The 24,579-nt window shown below is 43.8% G+C and overlaps 1 protein-coding gene across 2 annotated transcripts in view; it reads right to left on the bottom strand.

Annotated features, from left to right (window-relative positions):
* Window positions 1-24,579, bottom strand: part of MTUS2 (microtubule associated scaffold protein 2) — a 443,786-nt gene that overhangs the window by 413,182 nt on the left and 6,025 nt on the right. For both annotated transcript variants that reach the window (XM_062195381.1, XM_062195382.1), the window contains exon 2: window positions 21,030-21,270. In XM_062195381.1, coding sequence (XP_062051365.1) covers window positions 21,030-21,270 — 241 coding nt within the window. The remainder of the gene's footprint in view (window positions 1-21,029; window positions 21,271-24,579) is intronic.

Below are 24,579 nucleotides of genomic sequence, written 5' to 3' on the forward strand. Positions count from 1 at the left end.
GTAGAGAAAGGCTTATTTTGAAGCAGTTTTGGTATATGGCTTTTGTCAAATGGAGCAAATCCAGTAATATTCATAGGAGATCCACAAATGTTTTAAGAGAATGACACTAACAGACACACCGCAGGTTAGACTGAAACAGAAACCCATTCCACCGGGTTCTAGTCCCGGTCGGGGCACCGATCCTGTCCCGGTTGCCCCTCTTCCAGGCCAGCTCTCTGCTGTGGCCAGGGAGTGCAGTGGAGGATGGCCCAAGTTCTTGGGCCCTGCACCCCATGGGAGACCAGGAGAAGCACCTGGCTCCTGCCATCGGATCAGCGCGGTGCGCCGGCCGCAGCGCGCTACCGCGGCGGCCATTGGAGGGTGAACCAACGGCAAAAAGGAAGACCTTTCTCTCTGTCTCTCTCTCACTGTCCACTCTGCCTGTCAAAAAAAAAAAAAAAAAAAAAAAAGAAACCCATTCCAATTGAGAAGTCTTCAGACAAACATCCAGAAGATTCAAACCTTGCATTTCAAGGGGAAAAATATCCAAGAAGACAGAACCAGGAGCAGAGAAGGTGGAGGTAAGAGCCACGAAAAATCATCAGGACAGTAGCAGAGCTTGTTCTTAGAGCGTGGTCTTAAGCAAGGAACCATCCACATGTGCTCTCAATCATTTAGATCTGCCAGGGGCCCGTGACTCCTGGATGTCTCTCATATGTCTCTTTCTGAGGGATGGTCTACTGAAGTTGCTCTATGCTGGCCAGCTCCTCTCTGTTGGGTAGAAAGGTGGGATGATTTATCTTTTTAGATAATGGTTTTTTTGATTCAGTAGAAACTGTACTCCAGGAGCTGCACTCTACTATATCTAAGCAGCTTCATTCACATCTGGACCTTATTCAGGTGACCACATTCTGGGCACTGAGCAGATACTTTAAAGGAGGAGACTTTGGGGGGCCACCAGAGATGGTGATTCAGGTAAGAAGGGCATCAATCACTGAAGGCCGGAAGGCAGATCATGACAGTCTCCAAGATGTCCCACCCCACAATGACCTTCACTTCCGTATTCACCCCCTGATGTAACTCCCTCCCACAGTGAATCAGGGCTGACTTACATGATGGAAGAACACAGAGGATATGAGGCTTGTAAGGCTATGCCATAAAAGTCCTTGCAGCTTCTTCCCTGTTTCTTAGAGTGCTCATTGAGAGAAAACTCATTGCCATGCCATGAGAATGCAGGCAAAGTTGTGTTGAGATCCCCATGGAGGGAACTGAGACCTCTCGCCAACAGCCAGCACAAACCCATCAGTAATGTGAGTGAATCACCTTTGAAAAATGGGTCCTCCAGCCATCAGCTTTCAGATGGCTGCAGCTCAGCTGATACCCAACTCTCTGGATCTGAGGATGAAGCTCAATTCCATGGGGGCATTCTCCCTACCAGAAGAGTAATGTTCAGCTTTACATAGGGACTGTCCTACTTCAGCTCTAATATTTCCACATCTTAGGACACTGCTCAGTATCAAGCAAACTAGGATAGCTGACTACCCTAGCACTATAGCTCTCGGGTTTTACTAACAACTTCAACCCTTATGGAATACCTGCAAATCTGGATATAGGTTAAAAGTCTGTGAGTGTGAAGATTGATGCAAATGACCAGAGATGTCTATTGATAAACTCAATCAACAGTGTTCATAATTTCTCAACAAAACCAAATGCTTAACATTTAAAAGAAATTTCAGTGCTGGGAAAAATTCCCATCCACATGCAAAAGAATGTAGTTGGATCCCCACCTTGTATTACAAACAAAAGTTAATTCAAAATGGATAATACAGGTAAATCTAAGAGATAAAACTCCTAGGAGAAAATGAAGGTGTATATCTTCATAAACCTGAGTTAGGAAAAGTCTTCTTAAATAATGGAAAGCACATTGAAAAAGCAAAAAGCATAAGCAGCAAAATATGGTGAACATTTTCAGAATTATTATTTTTTATTTAGCAGGACAAAATCAAGACAGTGAGAAGACAACCCATAGAATGGAGACACAATGGCAAGTTACGTATATGATAAGGGATTTTTTTATCGAAAATATATGAAAAACTACAACTCAGCAGTAAAAGGATAACCAAATTTGAAAACATCAGAAAGATCTGAATGGATCCTTCTCAAAGAACATACTCAAAGGCTTAGAAGCACATGAACATATTAGTCTAAGGTAAAAACAGAACATTGTGCTACATACACAATAATCTACAGAAGCCAAGCAACCTACTATATGCACCGTGTTTGAAACTGAGGTCAAAATCTTGACTTTAACTTTTTTCTAACAACTTAAAATTTCGCCATTAAGCATTTTTTTGGATTACTAGCATAATTAGGATCTGTGCGTCTGCATTTGCAATCCTGTTGAGATGTTGTTAATTTCACCTAGAGTGATTGCATTTAATCTAGAGATTCACAGTGATGTCTTCCCTACTGAATTAGAATAAAATCACCACCAGGGAGAATTAACAGCTTAAAATGAATCAAAACCTCTGTGTCAGAAGGCAATTGAAATGGAAATTGAAAAGTGAGGATTACAAAAGGAGCCTGAAAGAGTGCTGCCCACCGAAGGAAGTGACAGAAGGTACAAGCAATATAATTATGGCTTAGAAACGGACAGAATTGCTTATAAATATAATCAGTTTCAAAAGGTAAATCAAATACAGGTGACCTTGTACTAGTACCATCTTTGAGAATTAAGCAGAGTTAGTCAGCTACTCACTGATTTTCAATATGTTCATGCTACTAAACTATTGTGCTACAGGACACAGGCTGATCCAGCTCCCAGAACCTAGTGGTGATTTTCAGGGAACTTATCAGAGGCTCAAAAGCTAATCAGGAGAAATGATACTTTTATGAGAAAATTCAGTTAAATCATATGTTTTCTGATCTATGGCTTTCATATATTAAAATGGAGAACAAGTAAAGCAAATATTCCACTTGCTAAGGAGAAACTCAGAAAAGTATAATATGATGATATAGGATCCTTTCCATGGTATGCAGTTCTCATCCATGCTCTTACAATACTGATCAAACAGATCCATGTTACAATACTGAACAGCAGCCTAAAAGATGCTGGTCACCACTGTGGACAGGATTTAAGTGGAATCAGGAGGCCACTGCCAGCTCAAGGTAGTAGACAGGGCACAGGTATTCTTTCTTCTCTTTAGTCAAAGATGCTTTAAAATGAGAGTAATTGGGGGCCAGTACTGAGGCGTAGTAGGCTAAGCCTCTGCCTAGGGCACTGGCATCCCCTATAGGCACTGGTTTGTACTCTGGCTGCTCCTCTTCTGATCCAGCTTTCTGCCTGGTAAAGCAGTAATAGGAGATGGCCCAACTCGTTGGGCCCCTGCACCCACATGGGAAACCTAGAAGAAGCTTCTGGCTCTTGGCTCCTGACTCCTGGCTCCTGGCTTTGGATCAGCCCTCCTCCAGCTGTTGTGGCCATTTAGGGAGTGAACCAGCAGAAGAAAGACCTCTCTCTCTCTCTCTCTCTCTCTCTGTCTGTAACTCTTCCTCTCAAATAAATAAAGTCTTCTAAAAACGGGAGTAATTTAGTTTTAAGAGGTCAAATTAAAAATCACAGCTAACATTGATTGAGTGCTTTCTATTAAGCACTTTACATATTGAGACCTAGTACAACAAAGAGACCTGCACTTACTGAGTCAGGTACTTCAACAGTTTCTAGACTATGGAACCAGATGGAGGCCCTGGCTGATGATCCAAGGGGAAAAAGCCCAGCTTGGGGTAACTGAGACAATGATGCTGAGGCTGAGGAAACAGCCTACTGACCTCCCAGCCTGGACGGCCAGGGCTCAGGGACACAGATCCTAGGGAAGGTAGAGCAAGAAGTGCACTGATAGGTAAGGAACAAGCTGTGCACCCCACACCCCATCACCACAACACCATCTCCTCCAGGCCTGGCAGGAGTGCCCAGTACCCAAGTATTGACTGCCCACCCTCCACCCCTGTCAAACACCAGTATGGGAGGAAATAGCCCCAAATAGCCCCAAACAAATGAACTTCAAGTCCACCCAACCCAACAATAAGAGTAGATGACCTTTATTATCTCTCTTGGTTTCTTTATTTCTTAAAAGCTTTGATTAACATAGTATACTGTACACCTTTATGAAAGAGAAGAAAATATTCACCCAGCTGTGGGAGGGTGATGGCGTCCTTGGCTGCCGATGGACCTGGAGGGCACAACTTGAGCATCAGAATGAATAGAAGGCAAAAACTGACTATGCAAATTTGTACAAAGGAGATTGGACTACGGCTAGAACTGCTTGGCTCCTAGACTGATTGAATAAAATCTTTGAAAGCTAAAAATCCCCCTTGTTATGTCTGGGCCATATTTAAAAATGGATTTTTCCCAATTTATTTTATGCTCTTAATACCCATTCTTTAATATGACAGTTACAGTATGATCAAAAGAGTGAATGCTCACAAAGGATTTGGGAAAATCTTGCAGGATGGAACAAACAAAAAACAGAGAAAAACTGCCTTGCAGAATATAAAGAATTGAAGCAACAAAATATACCCTAATAGATATAATATTATTATCCGTGAACAAATTTGGAAAGATATTGTCATAATAAACTAAAGAACAGTATTTTATGAAAGGAAGTAATTAGCAACCAAGAAAGCATTCTTAAAAACTAGAAACATCAAAACAAAAATTCAACCAAAGTGTTAGAAAACAAAGCACATAAAATGTGGAAGGAAAACATGAGGTTAGAAGAGATATCCTCCCCACCCCAAAAGATGACACAAGTAATCTACCAGGTAGTGGAAATTCCACGAAGACAGACACAGGGAGGTGCAAATTACAAGAACAAGGGTTGGTTGCCCAGACTCAAAGGGAGACTTAAGTCACCAGTTTAGTGATGACTACGATAGTCCATTTGACAGCAAGATAAACATCTCTCCCTCTTCTTCCCTCTGACACACTCTCATCTACAGGTGCACACACACTTACACATATTTTCAAAACACCAAGGGTAAGGGAAGATTCTAAAACTTTCAGAGAATAATCAAAGCAATTACTAAAGAATATTTATCACTCTGGCATCATCATGTCTCTTGAACAGCACAAGAAGTCTTCATATGTGAAAAGCAAACTATTCCCACCTAGAAATTTAATTTTAATCCAGTAAATGCAGATGAAAGATAGTTTCAGAAATGCAAAGACTCTGCAACTTTGCTTCCTTTGAACTCTCTCTTGTGGAATTACTAAGGAAGTACTGCAGCGAAACATACATGTAAACCAAAGAGGTAGGACACATGGGTTCATCTCAGAAGAAAGTGAGACATTCCAGAAGAACATCTGGTTAAAGCATCTAATAGAAACTGCAGGCTCAGGGCCGGCGCCGTGGCTTAACAGGCTAATCCTCTGCGTTGCGGCGCCAGCACACCAGGTTCTAGTCCCGGTTGGGGCGCCAGATTCTATCCCAGTTGTCCCTCTTCCAGGCCAGCTCTCTGCTGTGGCCCGCGAAGGCAGTGGAGGATGGCCCAAGTGCTTGGGCCCTGCACCTGCATGGGAGACCAGGAGAAGCACCTGGCTCCTGGCTTCGGATCAGCGAGATGCGCCAGCCGCAGCGGCCATTGGAGGGTAAACCAACGGTAAAGGAAGACCTTTTTCTTTGTCTCTCTCTCTCACTATCCACTCTGCCTGTCAAAAAAAAAAAAAAAAAGAAAAGAAAAAAAAAAAGAAAAAGAAACTGCAGGCTCCAAAGTCCCAAAGGGAGGTACAAAGAGACGTAGGATAATGCATCTGCAGAATAGAAAGCCAAGACATATTCGGTGTCTCACAAACATTTCTTCCGTGATCTCATCCCCTGACTTCAGCATAAGATGCCACCTACCCAAAGCACTCAGTACTCTCCCAGCTTTGAAAGCCATGCTTGCAAGTCATGGTTTGGAATAAGGAAGGAGACAAGTGCATAAAAATAAGGGTATAATTCCTTTTTATATAAAAGATCCACGAAGATAAAGTATGTGCTGGGTTCTCATCTATGAGGGTACTTCAAAAAATTCATGGAAGATGCATATTATGAAAAAAAATTATGCATGGATTTCAAAAACTGCTGTAGCAAAATATGATCATCTTTTCATTCCAGTTTTCTACAGTTTTTGAAGTACCTATGCATAATGTTAAACAAAACAAACATCTTGAGATTCCACATCAACCAAAGTTCAAAGATAGCAGAACACTGAAGTCTACATTATGCATCCTCATGTTTGTTGTCAAAGCACAGATACAGATAAATCGGCTAATTGCAAGGGCCACACCTTTCAGCTGAGTTCCTTAGAACTAGTAATGGATTTTTGCCAGTTGACTTGAGCCAAGGCTGGTACTGCTCTTCTTTGTTCTTCCTTAATTCTTCTCCATTCCAAAGCATTCTGATGCAAACTTGGTTCACAGTGTAAGGAGGTGTGATGACTAATTCTACACATCAACCTGACTAGGGCATGGTACCAGGTTAAACATTATTTCTAGGAGTCTCTATGAGGGTGTTTCCAGATGAGATTAACATTTGAATTAGTGGACTGAGTAAAGCAGATGGCCCTTCCCAAAGTGGTCAGCATCATGTAATTCATTGAAGACTTGATTGGAACAAAAAGTGAAGAAAGGCTAGATTCACTCTGGCCAACCACTTAAGCAGGGACATTGATCTTGATCCTGCTCCTACACTTCCTGATTCTTAGGACCTTCAGACCAGATTGAAATACATCTGTGATCACTGGCTGGCTGGCTATCAGGCCCCCAGACTCTCCCACTGCCTTCTGCAGATGTCTAGGCTGCAACAGCAGGTCCAGGTCACGGGACTCTGCCACCTCCATGATCACAGGAGCCAACTCCTCATAATAAAGCTCTTATTGGTTCTGTTTCTCTGGAAAATCCTGGCTAATACAGGAGGCTAGTGACTCCCAGCTCCTAACCCTAGAAGGGCCAGCCTTTCTGGTATACTGCAACAGCTTCCCAAAGGAACTTGTCTCCAACCATTCCCCACCCCCACTCCATTCCTGCCCTCCAAACTTCAGTCCAACTGATGTTCCTGCAAAAGAAATAATGCTCCTATCAATCCCTTGCTCAAAGCCCTTCCCAGACACCCTCTTGCTCTTGGGAAACACTCCCTGGCACAACTCGCAGTGGTGTCACAATCTTCTAATTTTTTTCTCACTTTTTTTTTCTTCCCATGATGCTTCACATTCTGGCCACATCCATCTTCCCATGTACAATCTCTGCATGTACAATTTCTCTTTCCATGTACAATTCTCTCTGCCTGAAATACCCTTGGTTCCACTCTTATCATTTCAACACCCTCACACCTCAAACTCTGCCTTCCATACCACACTGCACCTGAGAACCTTCCTGGACCCCTACCTGGGGTTGGATGCACCTGCTGGGTGCTCCCGATCTTAGGAGACTTAGCCAACACAGCATTCAGTCACTCTGTACAATAACTCTTGTGGAACCTCTTCTGCCCTATTCATGGTTGTATCTTCAGTTCCTAAGACAACATGTAGTAGGTATTTAATAAGTAGTTATTAAATATCTGGTGTTTCCGAGCCAGCATCATAGAGTAGCCAGTTAAGCCACTATCTATTGACACCAACATCAGATATGGACACCAGATCATGTCCAGCTGCTCTACTTCTGATCCAGCTCCCTGCTCAAGTGCTTGGGAAAGCAGCAGAGGATGACCAAAGTGCTTGGGCCCCTGCACCCAAGTGGGAGTCCCAGAAGAAGCTTCCAGCTCCTGGCTTCAGCTGGGCCCAGCTCAGGCCATTGTGGCCATCTGAGTAGTGAACCAGTGAATGGAAGATTTTGCTCTTTGTCTCTCCCTCTCTCTGTAACTCTGCCTTTCAAATAAATAAATAAAGCTTAAAATTAATTCACTACTTTTTTCAATAAACAAAGCATTAACCAGCTTTTCATCACTATAGCAAAAATATCTGAGGCAGGCTACTATATAAAGAAAAGACGTTGATTTTGGCTCATGATTCTAGAGGGTCATTGATCCAGTCCCTGGCAATAGCCTCTTGCAGAATCTTAAAGTGGTATAGAGAATCACATGGAAAGACAAATCTCTATATGTATCTGTCTATCCTTGTAAAGCCATCAGGATTCAGACATGTGGACTCCATCCTAATGACCCAATCTCCAATCAGTTCCCATGGGATCCAACTCTAACTGCAATAATTAGATTTGGTTTCCACCCTCTTAGTACCATCAGCATAAGACTTTGTGGACTAATCTCTGACACAGTTTGGGGTGATAAATATTTAATCCATAAGATAAAGGAATATTTCTTAGGTCTATGCTGCACCCCCAGAGTGGCTCAAACTGACTTTCTGTGTCTGAGCTAAGGAAATGTGCATTTTCCATGTTTCTCTAGGGCATTACTAGGCATGCTCAGTTGCCAGGAAAATGAGTCAATGATAAGACAGACTTTCACTGAAAGCACAGCGAAAACATAGCCACTACCAAAGTATATATAAATGGGTAACATTCAAGTATATGGCAAAATGTGCAGCTTCTAAGATAACTTCCAAAGTCATTTGGTATCATTAAGAAATCCAAGAAACAGTAATTAGACCATGTTCTCTTTACCCATCTCAGTAATGCACCAGTTTGTCTTATGGAGATATTTTCCCAGTTGATTTAATAATGTTCTTTGTAGATACACTGTTAAATAAAACAGTAGTAAAAATAGGGAATTGGAATTTAGATAATGCCATTTGCTCTTATTCTTAGCATAGGAATCACCACTTTGCTCACTCAGTTTTTTTTCTTTTTAGTCTATTCTCCCCCTGCCCCTTTGTCTTAGAAGAATTAATGCCCTACTTTTATTCAGGAGTCACCCTCCTGCTTGTAACTTGGTCCCATTATTTAACTCCCTTTGGGGTTCTTGTCTAACAGTTATCATCACCATACCATCCACCAACTCCTTTCCATGGGCTACTATTTCTTTTATATTTTACATTAGTCCCAATCTCCTCCAATACACTCTAAAAGGCAAAACAAAACTCCAGCCCCTGCTCTCCCTCTTGCTAGCACTCATGGCTTTCTCTCTATCTGTGCATTTTTAGAAACAGCAGTCTATTCTAGTTGCTTCCACTTCCACACCCTTCATTCACTTCTCAACTACTAATAGGTAACGTCCACCCCCACATTTTACTAAAATTGATTATTTAAAACTGGGTCACCAACTGCTTCCTGATTTTCAATCCCAACAGTTTCTTTGCATTTTCTCTTATCCTGTTTCCTGTGAGACAGAGTGGACAACTTTGAAAGCTCCCTCTTTCTGGTGTTCCCTCATTTTCTTGGTGCTTCCCCTCACCTACAATACTCTGTCTCTAACTGGCTTCTCCAGTTACCCATCAATGTGGATGCCAGGTTCCCTTCTCGGCCTTTTTTCCCTGAAGCTGCTTGTCCACTCTCTTGGCTTCCACTCACATCTATGGGGTATGGGATCTGTAACTTTGCCTGAGACTCCTCTATATCCCTAGTGTCTGACTTTTTGAACATTTCTACTTCAATCTCCCCAAGGAACCTCAAACTCTGCATGTGTCAACTGGCCAACTCTTCCTGCCTAACTCCAATGTTGCTTACTTGGTAACTGGCCCTTATGAGGGATCCCAATCACTCAAATTGATGACCTCTCTCCTTCACAGATATATATCCTACTTTTATCCAGTCTCACTTCAGAAAACTCCTATTTGTCCATCAAGATTCAGCACAAATCACCTCTTTTATAAAATCTTTCAGAGTCCCTTTCTGCCCCAGCTGAGTTGGGTACCCTTCCTCCTGTACCTTCTACACAAGCTTCTATCAAGTGCTTATCTCTTCACACTGTAATCATTGAATTATCTCTTTGTACCCCCACAGAGTCATGGATTCTGTATTAAATCTGTGAATCCCGAAAGCTCTGACCAGCACTTGACCCACAGAGGTCTTCAGAAATTCTCTGAATACTAAACCTAGTAAAGTAGTAAGGGAGTGGATCTGAGTGTCTTGAAGTTTGGTGGTTCTCTGTAACAGCAGCCATTCAGCAAAGAACAGCACACGAACTGGCATCTACCTTGTAAAGACTTTTATTAGAACGCAGCCACGGCCGTGGCCCTTTATACACATCACCAGCGGAGCTGAGCGGTTGCAGCAGACACAGTAAAGCTTAAAATATTTACCACCTATTTTATCTCTTCTCACTAATGATGACAAAACCAATGACTACTGCTCTGCTCCTATTAACATCTCTTCAATGGACAGGGATGTTATAAATCCCTGAGTTTTCATAAACTATATAGTGCAGCAGGGTAGAAGCTAACTTATGTAACAAAGGCAAAATAAGCTAACTACGGATGGTGATAAAGATAGTGAAGGAAATAAACAGGAGAAAGCGTCAGAAAGATCATTGTAAAGATGACGGTGAATGTCTCTGGGGCAGAGATGCTTAGGCAGAATCCTAAAGCAGGAGACAGAGGTAGCCTTGGAGGATGTTAGAAGAAATATATTCTAGAAGGTTTGCCCTGAGGGCAGAAAAAGCTTGCATGATTGAAAACTCAAATGGATGGCATTGTGGGCTATGTGTGAGGAGAGGAAGAGAGGTACGCATAGGTTCAAGGGAGGAGGCAGGAGAGGAGACTTTGCCTTGGAGACCTTGGAGTTGTTGATTAAATTATGAATGTCGGGGACACTGAAAGCATCTATTAGGTCCTCTCAACAATCGAATGCTTTTGGTTCTGGGTTATTCTCATCTTAGAGATGAAGAAATTGAGGCTCATAGAATTTCAGACTAAGTAACTAAAAAACAGAGACTCTAGGCTGAGACTCAGAGTACCAGGACTGACCATTAGACTACACAGCCTGGCTATCTGATCCTCCTGAGTTCTACAGTGCACCCTCAACTTAGAAAATTCTGGTGAACACTGAAACAACAATGGCATTATAAAATTCTGGGAAATATGAAAAAGTATGAAATAATTATTTCAGGCTTACAATGCCTCCCCTCACCATTGCTCATCCATACTATTGCTCATAGCTATCTCTTCAAAATGCATAATTGTGGGGCCAACTTTCTGGTCCAGCTTCCTGCAAAACCAGCATATCACATACAAGCAATCAGAGGCCCAGAAGCTCCACTTCTGATCTAGCTCCCTGGTAATGCACCTGAGAAAGCAGTAGAGGACGGCTCATGTGCCTGGGCCCCTGCAACCTTTTGGGAAACCTGGCTGGAGCTCCTGGCTCTTGGTTTTGGTCTGGCCCAGCCTCGGCCACTGTGGCCATTTAGGGAGTGAACCAGTGATGGAAGATCTCTGTCTCTCCTTCTCTATCACTCCGCCTTTCAAAATAAATAAATAAATCTTTAAAGGAAATCCCAGGGGCTGGTGCTGTGGCACAGCAGGTTAAAGCCCTGGCCTGAAGTGCTGGCACCCTGTATGTGTGCTAGTTCTAGTTCCAGCTGCTCCTCTTCCTATCCAGCTCTCTGCTATGGCCTAGGAAAGCAGCAGAAGATGGCCCAAGTCCTTGGGCCCCTGCACCTGCATGGGAGACCTGGATGAAGCTGCTGGCTCCTGGCTTTGGATCGGCACAGCTCCAGCCATTGGAGCCAACTGGGGAGTGAACCAGCGGATGGAAGGCCTATCTCTCTGTCTCTACCTCTCTCTGTAACTCTGTCTTTCAAATAAATAAAATAAATCTTTAAAAAAAAAAAACCCAAACTGTGTCAATTCTCTATTGAAAAACCTAAAGGTTTCCAATTCTCTACCAAAAACAAAGCAACAAACCCACAAAACCTCCTCCTGATTTAGACTGGCACTGATCTCTCTTCACAATCTGGCGCCAACCTCCCCATCTGCTTTTGTTACCAGTGACACCCAACTCACAAACCCCATTATATACCCATAAATGCAGGCCTTGTTTCCTAAAGAAGCCACAGACCTCTGTGACGGACCTGGCTGCTTCATTCTGTGCATCCTATGGATTTTTCCAAGCCAGGGCCTTTTCCCTTACAAAGCCTTCCCTGGCTTGCCAATAGAAGATGATGTACCTCCTAACAGTCTTCCCCTTCTAATAGCACCTTCCCACAACACACCCTGTGCTTTGCACAGCGCCAGTGTGGGAGCAGGCTCACTGAATGAATCCATGTGTCCCCTGGGGCCCTTGCCTTCTATCCCTGAGCTCTGCCAGAATGCAAAGAGGCAGAGAAGGTCCTGCAGCTGTCAGGGTATCCAAAGGATTTCATCCTAACATCCTGCACAGCTACCAAATGCAATAAAAAACCTAAACTAGTCTTCTCTTGCAAAGCAGAAGATTCAAAACTATTACATGCTTTGGTACCAAAAATGCAAACGTTCCAGGGAAAAATAACTTCATAGTAGAATTCTTACACCAGAAATATTGAGCAAACAATTATATTCAGCTAATTGTCTAACATCATCACATTTATTCAGACTGTATTTATTTAAATTCTTCGATCAATCTTGCTTTAAAAGATTTTACTGTCTACATTTCAGACATTCTACATTTCAGAATTCTGCATAGAATTCATTTGCTCTCAAAAACAATCACCAAAGAGGAAGGCTTGCATATTATTCAGCTGTTCACTACCACAACAAAGTACCCAAGACAGGCTGTGTATGAAGCAAAGAGGCTTTTGGTGGATGGCAACGGTGGAGCTCATGCAAAGGCAGGATCACAGGGTGGACCAGGAAAAAACAAGTGGCTGGGACTGACTCCGGCTTTTACAACCAGCTCTCTGATGAGCACACCCCCAAAAGGCCTCAGTACTCCCCACTAGACCCACCTCCTGGGCCCCATAACTGGATTAAGTTTCTACCCTTTTAGTGTCATTAACTTGTGACTTTGACATTTAAAGTTCATCATGCGTTTGGGAACCAAATCATCCTCAAACCACAGCATTATGTGGTTTATAAATTATATAAATCTGTATAACTATATAAATTATATAATATATGCTATATTATATAACTATATATAATTATATAAATCATATAATTGTATATTATATATTACATAAATTTATATATTATATGTAGTTATATAATATATATTACATATTATTACATATATTATAGTATATAACATATATTACATATTACATATTATTATATATTATAACATATAACATGTTACATGTTATATATTATACATGTTGTATTATATAATATATAATTATATAATTATGTGGTTTATAAATTATATAAATTATTCCAAATTTATATAATATTCAGGTTTCATAACAGAACTGTAAGTTGAGAAGAAGTATCCCAACTTTTCATTAGATTGACTTTATCTGGCTATTTATAGAATGAAGTATCCTCATCCATTCTTTTCGAAACTTCTGGCACTTCAACTGCTCTCATCAAAAAAATATGATAGTTCTTTCCAGTTGCATTAGCTTATAAAACAACAATGTGCTTTTGGCAACACTGGATGAATTTATTTCAGGTGCATTTACTACACACACAGAAATTACACCCAGACATGCTGTGCATTGAATAGACTAATATATTTTGCATGATGTTTTACACTATTGGAGATGAGTTTCTGGAACACAAAATATGTATAGATCTACTAAAAGGCAGTGAAGAAAGTAGAGCCCTTTTTACTCCTTAAAGGTGAAGAATCCCAAAACAACCTGCTTCCCTACACAGTCTTGGGTTTCACTAACACAGACTTTGCACCATCGAAATGGAAGCAGCTGTCCTGCAAGTCCTCTGAGCACTCGAACAACATCCTGAGTTTCATACAAGCCTGTGCTAGCACAACTCCAGAGGTGCAAGCATTACTGTGCAGGCGAAGAGTGCTGGTCTCAAAACCAGGACTTGCTGTAATAATTTAAGGAAATGCTTCAGTTCCTTTATTCTTCAGTGGATACAGTCACATCAAAAATGGCCAGGTGTCGTGGCACAGCAGGTTACGCTGTGCTAGCATCCCATATCAGAGCACTAGTTCAAGTCTGGGCTGCTCCACTTTCAGTCCATCTGCCTGCTAATGCACCTGGGGAAACATGGGAAGATGGCCTGAGCGCTTGGTAGAACATGATGGGAGTTACTGTGTCCTGGTTTCAGCCCATTGCTGGCTATCGTGACCATATGGGGAGTGAACTAGCAGAAGAAAGACCTTTCTCTGTGCCTCTTTCTGTCATTCTGTCTTTCAAATAAATAAATCTTTTTTAAAAAGTGCAAAGCATAAGGGTTTCAGGAAGTAGCATTAATTTATGACATAATTCTGGGAAAATCTGCATTGGAGACCGGTAAGTATTTACTGTATGTCTAATTCTTTTCCCTACACAGGTAGCATGGGAGTGGAAACACCAGGAATTATTCTCATCTAAGTCACAGCTTGCTGCCTGTCAGAGAATTAAGAGGTTTCCTACCTGAGCAATGAGAGACAGTGAATGCAATTCATACTTCAAATCAAGTCGCAGAATTTGGAGTAAAAGAAATCACCTGGGGTTGGAAATATGTGAACGCCAAGGAGCAGGTGAGTCATTAAGAATGGTTCCTATCTCCAGCTTTCGTCTGCCACTGTGACCATGCTCACAGCCTTGCACAACCACACAAAATAAATACGTGACAAGAACCAAAGTAAGACTTCAGCCTAGGGAGTATGGATATCAGTTAAACATACAAATGCAACTGTACACAGATGCACTTTTTAAAGCAGACTTAAAACAATGACATAAAATAAGCACTGAATAAAATCACCTGGAAGTAACCAGGTGGCCACAAAAGGGAAAGGTTGTATTTGATACAGCAAATACCATCTGATGCTCACAATGTTGGATGAATACGAAAGTGAAATCTCACTCAAGAATGAACATGTACTGCACTCTCCATAAACAGAAAACCATGCAAAATATATGAAGCTCATTTTTTTCAGAAACTGAAAAACAGAGCAGAGAACTGTGACCCCCAGAGAGGGACAACAAACAAGATAAACCCTGCCATTGCCCTAGCTGACCATCCAGGGTTACTTTCTAGGCTACAGCACAGAGAGAGGGAATGAAAACAGAGGCTGACCAACAGAAGATACCAGAGATCAAGGCTTGGGGAGACCAAGGCAGAAAAATGTGTGGAGCAGACAGGAGTCAGGTAGACAAAATGTTCCAGAAATCTGTATTAGAGTCCCCTTAAGTCAGAGCCAAGCAAGCCACTCCAATCTGGGACACGCGCATCCCAAGTGGTAGGTACCACACCAGGCATCCACCCCTTATCTTCAATCTGGTTGTGTATGCCCTCGCGTCATCAACTGACTGAGTCTTGATGGATTTCTCCCTGAGTTAACTGAGTGCTGAAAAACACAGGGAAGTTCATTTGAATGTGGCCAAATCCTAACATGGAACAAACATTAATAAGTGGATACTGGACAAAGGATTAGGTGTGTTTTTTTTCTGCACAGCTTTCTGAATTCTAGTTGTGAGTGAGCCTCACTCCTCTCTCTGCTGGAAGATTTTCCACGGGGAAGGCTGAACCTGAGAGGCCTCAGGAAGGAGGTCAAGGAAGGCCTGATGGGAGATGAACGCTTGGGTGGGGGCTTGCTGCCTGTGGCAGTCAGTCCGGTCACCTGGCCAAAGGCCACTGGCAGGGCTCCAGTGAGGGTGAGTAGGCTCCCAGTCACCACAGCAGGAATCTCTTGGGACCTGTCCCAGAGCTTCAGTCAGGGGATCCTCCCCACAGCTAGGAAGGGATCTGACGTCTTCCATATCCTGCAGGAGTGACACCCATCACTGTCACCAACTTGGCTGCAGGAGTGGCACTCATCATCACTGTCACCAACTTGGCTGCGGGAGAGACACCCATCTCTGTCACTGACTTTGCTGCAGGAGTGACACCCATCATCACTGTCACCAACTTGGCTGCAGGAGTGGCACCCATCACCGTCACCAACTTTGCTATAGGAGTGACACCCATCACTGTCACTGACTTTGCTGCAGGAGTGGCACCCATCTCTGTCACCAACTTAGCTGTGGGAGTGACATCCATCACTGTCACCAGCTTTGCTGGCTCTCTGATAACCACGACGGGGACACACAGAATTCTTTAAACAAAGACACCCAGAAGCCCAAGAAAAGGGGCTGGGGTCTTGAAGGAGTATGGATCAGGGAGCCCCTCACTGTGTACATCCAAGGTCTGAACTGAACTAGAAGAAGGGACAATCTTTACACAAATGTCCCAATATAAACAAACCACCCATAGAAGTTCTCCATCTTCCCATGGCCACTGGCCAGCAGTATTTTTATCCACATGGTATACCTTTAAAACTTTGACAGTTCCAAGACAAATCTCAACTCAGTTCATTGTTCAGGAATCTGAAGTTGTTTCATGTTTTGTCCATAAAGTAAAACTATGAAAATTATTTATCATACTATTTCAAAGGTGCATAATGCAAGTTCACATCAAGTTTTAACTTAGGGATGAAGGTGAAGTGGCGTGAATGGCTATACAGCCCACAGAAGGGCAACATCATGGCTGTAGACACCATTTCTCTGCTGATGGCTAATACTCACCTGTCTCCAGCCAGGCCCTGTCCTCTGTTTGCTAGTCCCACAAATCCAGTGCTTTATCCTGCAGCATGGCCAGAGGCATTCCCACCTTCCTATGCCCTGACCTGGCTCCTTCCTGACCTTCCAAACCCACTTGCCCTCAGCAAATGCAGCAACTCCATTCTTCTAGTGACTTAGGCCAAAAACTGCTGCTACTTTTCATTGCTCCTCTTCTCTCATAGCCCATAGCCAGTCACCAAAGAAGCCCCTTTTCTTCCCCTCTGTCTCTCATCAATGGATGGTCCAAGGCCCTACCTTCTCTCACCTAGATCATTGCATTCTCTTGACTGCTTTTCCTGCTCCTGCCTTTGTTCCCCAAAGTCTGTCCTCAATACAGGAGGCAGGAGTATCCTGTTTCAACAAAAGTCCTATCACACCCTCCCAGCTCCAGATTCTCCAGTGGTTTTGTTTCTTACCTAGAACAAGAGTTAAATCCCTTCAATGGCATTTAGGGCTTAAGCAACCACTACCCAAACCAATGTGCTCTCTATTCTCACTCCCTACCACGCTCCCTGCTACTCAACTGTGCTCTGCCTCCCTGCCCTGCTTAATAGCTCAGGGCCTTTTTTTTTTTTTTTTTTGAAAGGCAGAATGGACAATGAAAGAGACAGAGGAGAAAGGTCTTCCTTTTCCGTTGGTTCACCCCACAATGGCTGCTGCAGCCGGCGCACTGCGTTGATCCGAAGCCAGGAGCCAGGTGCTTCTCCTGGTCTCCCATGGGGTGCAGGGCCCAAGGACCTGGCCTGGGCAATCCTCCACTGCCTTCCCGGGCCACAGCAGAGAGCTGGCCTGGAAGAGGAGCAACTGGGACAGAATCTGGTGCCCCGACTGGGACTAGAACCTGGTGTGCTGGTGCCGCAGGCAGAGGATTAGCCTAGTGAGCCGTGGCGCCGGCCAGCTCAGGGCCTTTGCACTGGCTCCTCCCGCTGCCTGGAACTCCATATCCCTGTGGCTCCATTCTGCACTTCCTCTCCAACTTCCTTATTTAAAGATTTAATTCCCTTCCTTCCTGTCCAAAACCCCTTAGTCGCCTTCTCTAAAATCTCATTTTCTTCAATACCCTGCATTTCTCCCAACAGACTAGGTCAAATGCATTTACTTACATTTTTTTAAAAAACTTTACCAATTTTTTAAAACTTACAATTTTTTAAAAACTTTTCCAAATAATAAAATTGGAAAGGCAGAGTTATAGAGAGGCAGAGGCAGAGACAGAGACTCTCAGAGAGAGACAGAGACAGAGAAACAGAGGCAGAGAGATAGAGAAAGGTCTTTTATCAGCTGGTTCACTCCCCAATTGGTCACAATGGCCAGAGCTAGGGGCCAGGAGCTTCTTCTGGGTCTCCCACATGGGTGGGTGCAGGACTTAGGCCCAAGGACTTGGGCCATCTTCCACTGTTTTCCCAGGCCTTAGCAGAGAGCTGGATCAGAAGTGGAGCAGCCTGGGGCTTGAACCGGGATGCCAACTTTACCCTCTATGCCACAGTGCTGGCCCCATTTACATACCTTTTAAACAATCTCCCTTCTAATTCCCCACCACCAGGACTGGCATTGGGACATACTAGGTAAAGCCACTGCCTGTGATGCCAGCATTCCATATAGGTGCTGGTTCAAGTCCTGGCTGTTTCATTTCTGATCCAACTCCTGCTAATGGCCTGGGAAAAGCAGGAGAAGTACTTGGGACCCTGCCACCCACATGGGAGACCTGGAATAAGCTTGTGGTTCCTGGCTTCAGCTTGGCTCAGCCCTGGCTATTGTGGCCACCTAGGGAGTGAACCAGTGGATGCACTTTTCCTTTTAAATAAATAAATCGATCTTTAAAAGAAAGTCTCCCCCCATTCTAAAATTTAGGTTCAATGGAGTCAGGGATTTTTGTCTGTATTTACTGCTTTGCCTTCCATACCCAGGCCAGAGCTGACAGCCCCTCAGTAGCCACTGTCGAGGGGCTGACTGAGTCACATAATTGATCTGTTCCAGTTCTGACAACCACAAGAAGGTTCATCACAACATACTAAGGTGATTTTTTTAATAGAAGTGCCTGTCTGTAGAAACAATTAAAGTCATCAAGAGCCACCTGTGTAAATGACAGTTCACAAAAAACACAATGGCAAGCAAATTAAAAAGTCCTCCTCAAATAATAAAGAACTATAATCAGAATGATAACGGTAACACCGATTACCAGGAAGAATATAGAAAAAAAAAAGTCACTCTCAAGAAACATTAATGTGAGACCATTTGTACAAGTTTTCCACAAATTTAGTTGGTCTTAATGTTTTCTCAATAACTACCCTTCCAATAATCTATCCTAAGAAAAGAATATGAATGAAGACAACTCTATACAAAGATGCGAATTGCAGCATTATTAAAAATAGTGTAAAATAGGGGTTGGCGCTGTGGCGAAATGGGTAAAGCTGCCACCTGCAGTGTTGGCATCCCATATGGGCACCAATTCGAGTCCCTGCTGCTCCTCTTCCAATCCAGCTTTCTGCTATGGCCTGGGAAAGCAGTAGAAGATGGTCCAAGTCCTTGGGCCCCTGCACTCAGGTGAGAGACCTGGAAGGAACTCCCCACTCCTGGCTTCGGATTGGCCCAGCTCCATTTAGGGAGTGAACCAGTGGATGGAAGACCTTTCTTTCTGTCTCTCCCTCTCACTGTCTGTAACTCTACCTCTCAAATAAATAAATAACATAAAAATAAATAGTGTAAAATAAGCAGACCCACTTGCTAACAGTGGAGATTGGTTAAACAAATTCTGCTACTTCCAAGCCACCCTCTCTTTCTACTTTCTTCAATAAGCTGTCCTGGAACCACTTCTGTTACCCTTCGGGGTACAGTTCCCGGAAGCACTGCATTCTTTGCTTTAGGAACACTTATTGAATTTAAAACTACTTATTTTGGTGCTTATTTTTTATTGTCTGTTCTACCCATCAGCCTGTAAGCTGCAACCCTGTGTTTGTTCATGTTATAGTCCTCAGTCTACAGCTTCTAGTACACCATCAGCATCTAAGGCTTGATGAATACATGAATATTGTACTCCATTAACATAATTCTGAAGCATTTTCATGACACAGGAAATGCCTAAAATATGATATCAGTGAAAAAAACAAAAACGTATACTCACTGCCATTTCAACTGTTAAAAAATGCATAGAAAAACAAGTGCATTGGAAGAAGATATACCATAATATTAACAATAGCTGGTTGCTAAAAAATATCAGTATTATTAGTTTCTCCTTCACATTCTGTATATCCAAAATTGTGCCATATTTGTCCACAGTCAAAATTTTTTACAATGGGCAGCACGCATTATTTCTCTTTTAATTTATTCAAGAGACAGAGAGAGAAACACACAGCAAATCAGTTACCTGCTGGTATACACCCCATATGCTTGCAGTGACCAGGTTAGGGCCAGGCCAAAGTTGGGGGTCAGGAATGCAATCTGGGTCTCCCACATGGGTGGCAGGAACCCAAGACCTGCTGCCCCCCACAGTGTGACTGGCAGGAAGCTGGAATCGGGAGCCAGAGCTGAGAATCAAGCCCAATCTGACAACTCAGCCAGAAGGCCAACTGCCTGCCCCTATATTATCTCTATAATAAAATAATGTGAAATGTATAAAGAATAAAAGAGTAAGAAAATGTATATTATGTGATAATTATGTAATGCAATGTTAAGCAAATATTCCATAACACTAATAGTAGCTGAGCACTAAACATATAAATAGTATTAGTTTCTTACTTTTCTATATTCAGAGTTTCATCATATTTGCTATATTTTTATATCCTTGTCATATTTATCTATATTTTAACTGGTGTACAATGAGCATCTGTTCTTTCTGTAATGGGACAGTATGCAAATCCTGGAGGGAAGCACAGAAGCAAAGGAAAGGAGGGAATCAGTAAAGGTGAGCAGAGAACCTCAGGGCTGCCCACTCCAGCACTGCAGGGCCGGCACGGAAGCTGGGATGGGCAGCAGGGTGGTTCCATAAGCAAACATGGGGGGTTCGATGACAAGGGTGAAGCTGCCAGTGAGACCCCCCAAGGAAGATGTCTCTGACAAACTACAATCTAGCCCCGCGTCCTGCTTGTAAATGAAGTTGTGCTGGAATGCACTTGTTCACTCACATGGGCCTACAATGGGGCTGCACAAACTATAAAACATACGCTCTCTGGTCCCTCATGGAAAGTCTCCTGACCCCGGTCTACAGAGTGTGTCAGCAAAAGCAGAAACCCCAAGGAGGCAGGTGGTGGCAAAGGGCTACCGTTCTAAGTGCCTTGGAGGATGACAACTGACAGCTGCACATGGATTTTCGCCAGTGTCTCTACAGACAGACGGAAGGACGGAGAAGGGCTCCCTGCAAGGATGGAAGGCAGTTTCGACCATTCCTTATGCATCTTATGTAAATGCAGAGCAGCAAAAGGAGGCAATCGTCGGAGCAGTTACCTGAAGGATCGGTGCTGTAGAGACTGGCGGCGGCTGCTATGGGTCCTGGTGGGTGGATGGCGCTCGCTGAAGACCGCTGGCTGGCGATCAGAATCCTGCTCTTGGCAGACGGCAGGCGAGACATGGCGCCCAATCCCAACTGGGGCTTAAGGAGCACGGCAGATCGATAGAAAGTTGGAGGGACTTCATAATGAGAATAGGAAGGAGAGCAAAATTCCTCTTTGCCTGGATGGTCTGTGACCTGTGATAAATGATCAGACAGTCAGTCGGAGAACTTCACACCACAGCATGAGTGCACAGCAGGATTGGGAGACCCAGACTGGAGCCAGGACCACCCTGTTCCATGGGGTTGCCTGACTGCAGACCCCTTCTAGGCCGAGGGTTTCCCATCACCACGCTAACAACACCACTACATGACCCCCAAGTCTCCTCCAGGACAAAGACCCTAGGAATCTACTTCCATGAGAAAAGGGAACTCACTCCTTAAGGTCTCTGTTACAAAATCATTGCAATTTGAGCGAGCAGCCAGTCTATAAATGCATAATACCAAAGAAGCAAAGAAAAAATTTAGCAAATGTTCATAAAATTACAAATGTTTCATTATCCCTTTGGAGAAAAGGCATGCTTTTTTTGGTTAACCTCATCTCACAAGGCATACATGAATTACATTGATGTATATTAGTCTTCCCCAGGAAACTCAGAGAATAAAATATGCATTGTTAATAAGAAATTAACAGCTACTTGGAAATAACAGAGAAGCTAATGGAGAATGTGTTTCCAGGCCTCCAGTGTCTGTTTATGTAATGATAAACCAGACTGAATGCCCTCCTCTGATGGTTTGTCCCTAGAAAGGTGACATTCAGAGGGATGTTGGAGCCAACTCCACCAGAGGGGAAGCTGCGGGCAGAGTCCTGGCGACTGCCACATTCCCAGCCTGGACAACACTGCACACAGCTGCAGTCCACACACCTGCATCAGAGAAAGGACTCCTTTTCCATGTCTTCCTTTCCTTAACAATGTGACACTGCTGTGATTCTCTCCTGCAGTCAGCACTTTGCTTAGACTGACCTGAGGGTATGTTTCATATATGCCACTCTGTGCTCACAGCAACTGTTCATATGATCACTGTCTCCATCTTAAACATGCAAAATAGAAACAGAACTAAATGACTGATTTCCTTTTAAAATTATCATTAAAAAACAGTGCTGGGGGCAATATATGAAAAGACACCTCTGTTAATTAACTCTGCTCTAGGTAACAATACATCTTCTATGTCAGACTCCATCTATTCAGCAATCCCAAGCATTTAACATCATTCTTCAATTGCGGGTATAAAGCTTTGATCCAAGCTGAAGAGAGAAACCACTAATTTGATACTCTTTTAATGTGGAGATAGATACAAGGTTCCCCTTAAAACTGACATTATTGAAACAAAAGATTAGGGCTTTAAAATTTTATTATCATCACCTTGTAAAATATACGTGATTGTCCCAGCAGACCTACGGGATCCGGTTGTGGCAAATTACATTCCTGTGAAGGAACGTTCCACATCTGCACGCTGAAACAAGGTGTTTCACGGTTCTCTACCTCCCCCCTCGCACTATCAATCTCTAGCTTTCCTCTTTTTTCAAATATTTATTTATTTATTTGAGACACAGAGACAGCAGCAGAGAATGTGAGATCGAGAGAAAGCACTCCCAATTGCTGGTCAACTCCTGAAATGCCCGCAGCCCCCACGGGCTGAGAGATAGGAACTCAGTCCAGGTGTTCCACATGAGTAGCAGAGACCCCAGTACTTGAGCCATCACCTGCTGCCTCCCAGGGCCTGCACCGGCAAGAAACTGGAGTTAGGAATAGAATCCAGGTACTCCGACGTGGGACAGAGGTATCTTAATTGCCAGGTTAAACTCCTGCTCCCCAGCTTTCTCTCATAGTCAAGACCTCTATTTTTTTTTTAATTTTAGTTTCTAAATGTCAGGTGCCACTGCTCATGGCCTTGAGCAGGTACTGTCATGAAGAAATAAGTATCATTCCCAATCTACATCAGTCAGGCTGTCAGGATTACAGTAGGCTGGTCTCAGTAATGACTCCATTCTTCAAAATGGGATGGTTTTTCAGGGTTCCAAACCCCTCTACTCTCTTGCTCAACAGTGCCATCAATGACTTCAGCAACTCCAATACCTGTCATTTTGTCAGGTCATTTGTTTCTGGAGAGGTAACTAATTATTTTAAAAGGCAGAAAGGACGCCTCGGTGCCTAGTTCATGCATTGCTAACTTAAAAGGGAATTTACAAAAAGCTTCACGCTCTTTTCTTTCATGTTTTTGTTTATTTATTTATTTATTTCTGACAGGCAGAGTTAGACAGTGAGAGAGAGAGACAGAGAGAAGGTCTTCCTTTTTCCGTTGGTTCACCCCCCTAAATGGCCGCTACTGCGGGCACGCTGTGCTGATCCGAAGCCAGGAGCCAGGTGCTTCCTCCTGGTCTCCCAATCGGATGCAGGGCCCAAGGATTTGGGCCATCCTCCACTACCTTCCTGGGCCACAGGCAGAGAGCTGGACTGGAAGAGGAGCAACTGGGACAGAATCTGGCGCCCCAGCCAGGACTAGAACCCGGGGTGCCGGCGCTGCAGGCGGAGGATTAGCCTAGTGAGCCACAGCGCCGGCCCTTTCCTTTCATGTTTTTTGACAGAACATAACAAATAACACAGCACAGTCACAAACATCAACAGGTGCCCACCTCCCTCTCCTCTTCTTACTTCCCCTTCCCCTCCCCCTCCCGTGGAGTACTTTTGGAAAAGGAATTTTGAATGCAAACAAAAGAATCCTAGGATTTCAAAGGCACTCCTAAAACCAAGGTTCACACACATACACACAAATAACTCTTACTGGCTCACCCCTCTTTTCACGCACCCCGTCCTGTTTCCCCCCGGCCCATGTGCTGAGCAGATAGGGGGAGAGCTTCTGGGGACAGGGCGCCTGTAGCCGGCAGTGTTAGGAGTCAGCTCAGCAGAGCCACAGCACCCAGATGTTCCATCAATCCTTGCCCCACAAGTTGCTGTGAAGGTATTTTTTTTTTTTTTGGACAGGCAGAGTGGACAGTGAGAGAGAGACAGAGAAAGGTCTTTCTTTTTTCTGTTGGTTCACCCCCAAATGGCCGCCACGGCTGGTGTGCTGTGGCCAGCGCACCACACTGATCCGAAGCCAGGAGCCGGGTGCTTCCCCTGGTCTCCCCATGCAGGTGCAGGGCCCAAGGACTTGGGCCATCCTCCACTGCCTTCCCGGGCCATAGCAGAGAGCTGGCCTGGAAGAGGGGCAACCGGGATAGAATCCGGCACCCCAACCGGGACTAGAACCCGGGGTGCCAACGCTGCAGGCGGAGGATTAGCCTAGTGAGCCACGGCGCCGGCCTGTGAAGGTATTTTTTAAAAGATGATATCAACACTTAACTCAGCAGACCCTCAATAAAGCAGACTACCTTCCATAATGTAGATGAGCCTCTTCTAATCAGTGCACAGTCTTAGTGAAAACGCAGGCTGATTTCCCTGGAGG

Source organism: Lepus europaeus, chromosome 6 (genome assembly GCF_033115175.1).
Source record: "Lepus europaeus isolate LE1 chromosome 6, mLepTim1.pri, whole genome shotgun sequence".
Taxonomy (NCBI): Eukaryota; Metazoa; Chordata; class Mammalia; order Lagomorpha; family Leporidae; genus Lepus; species Lepus europaeus.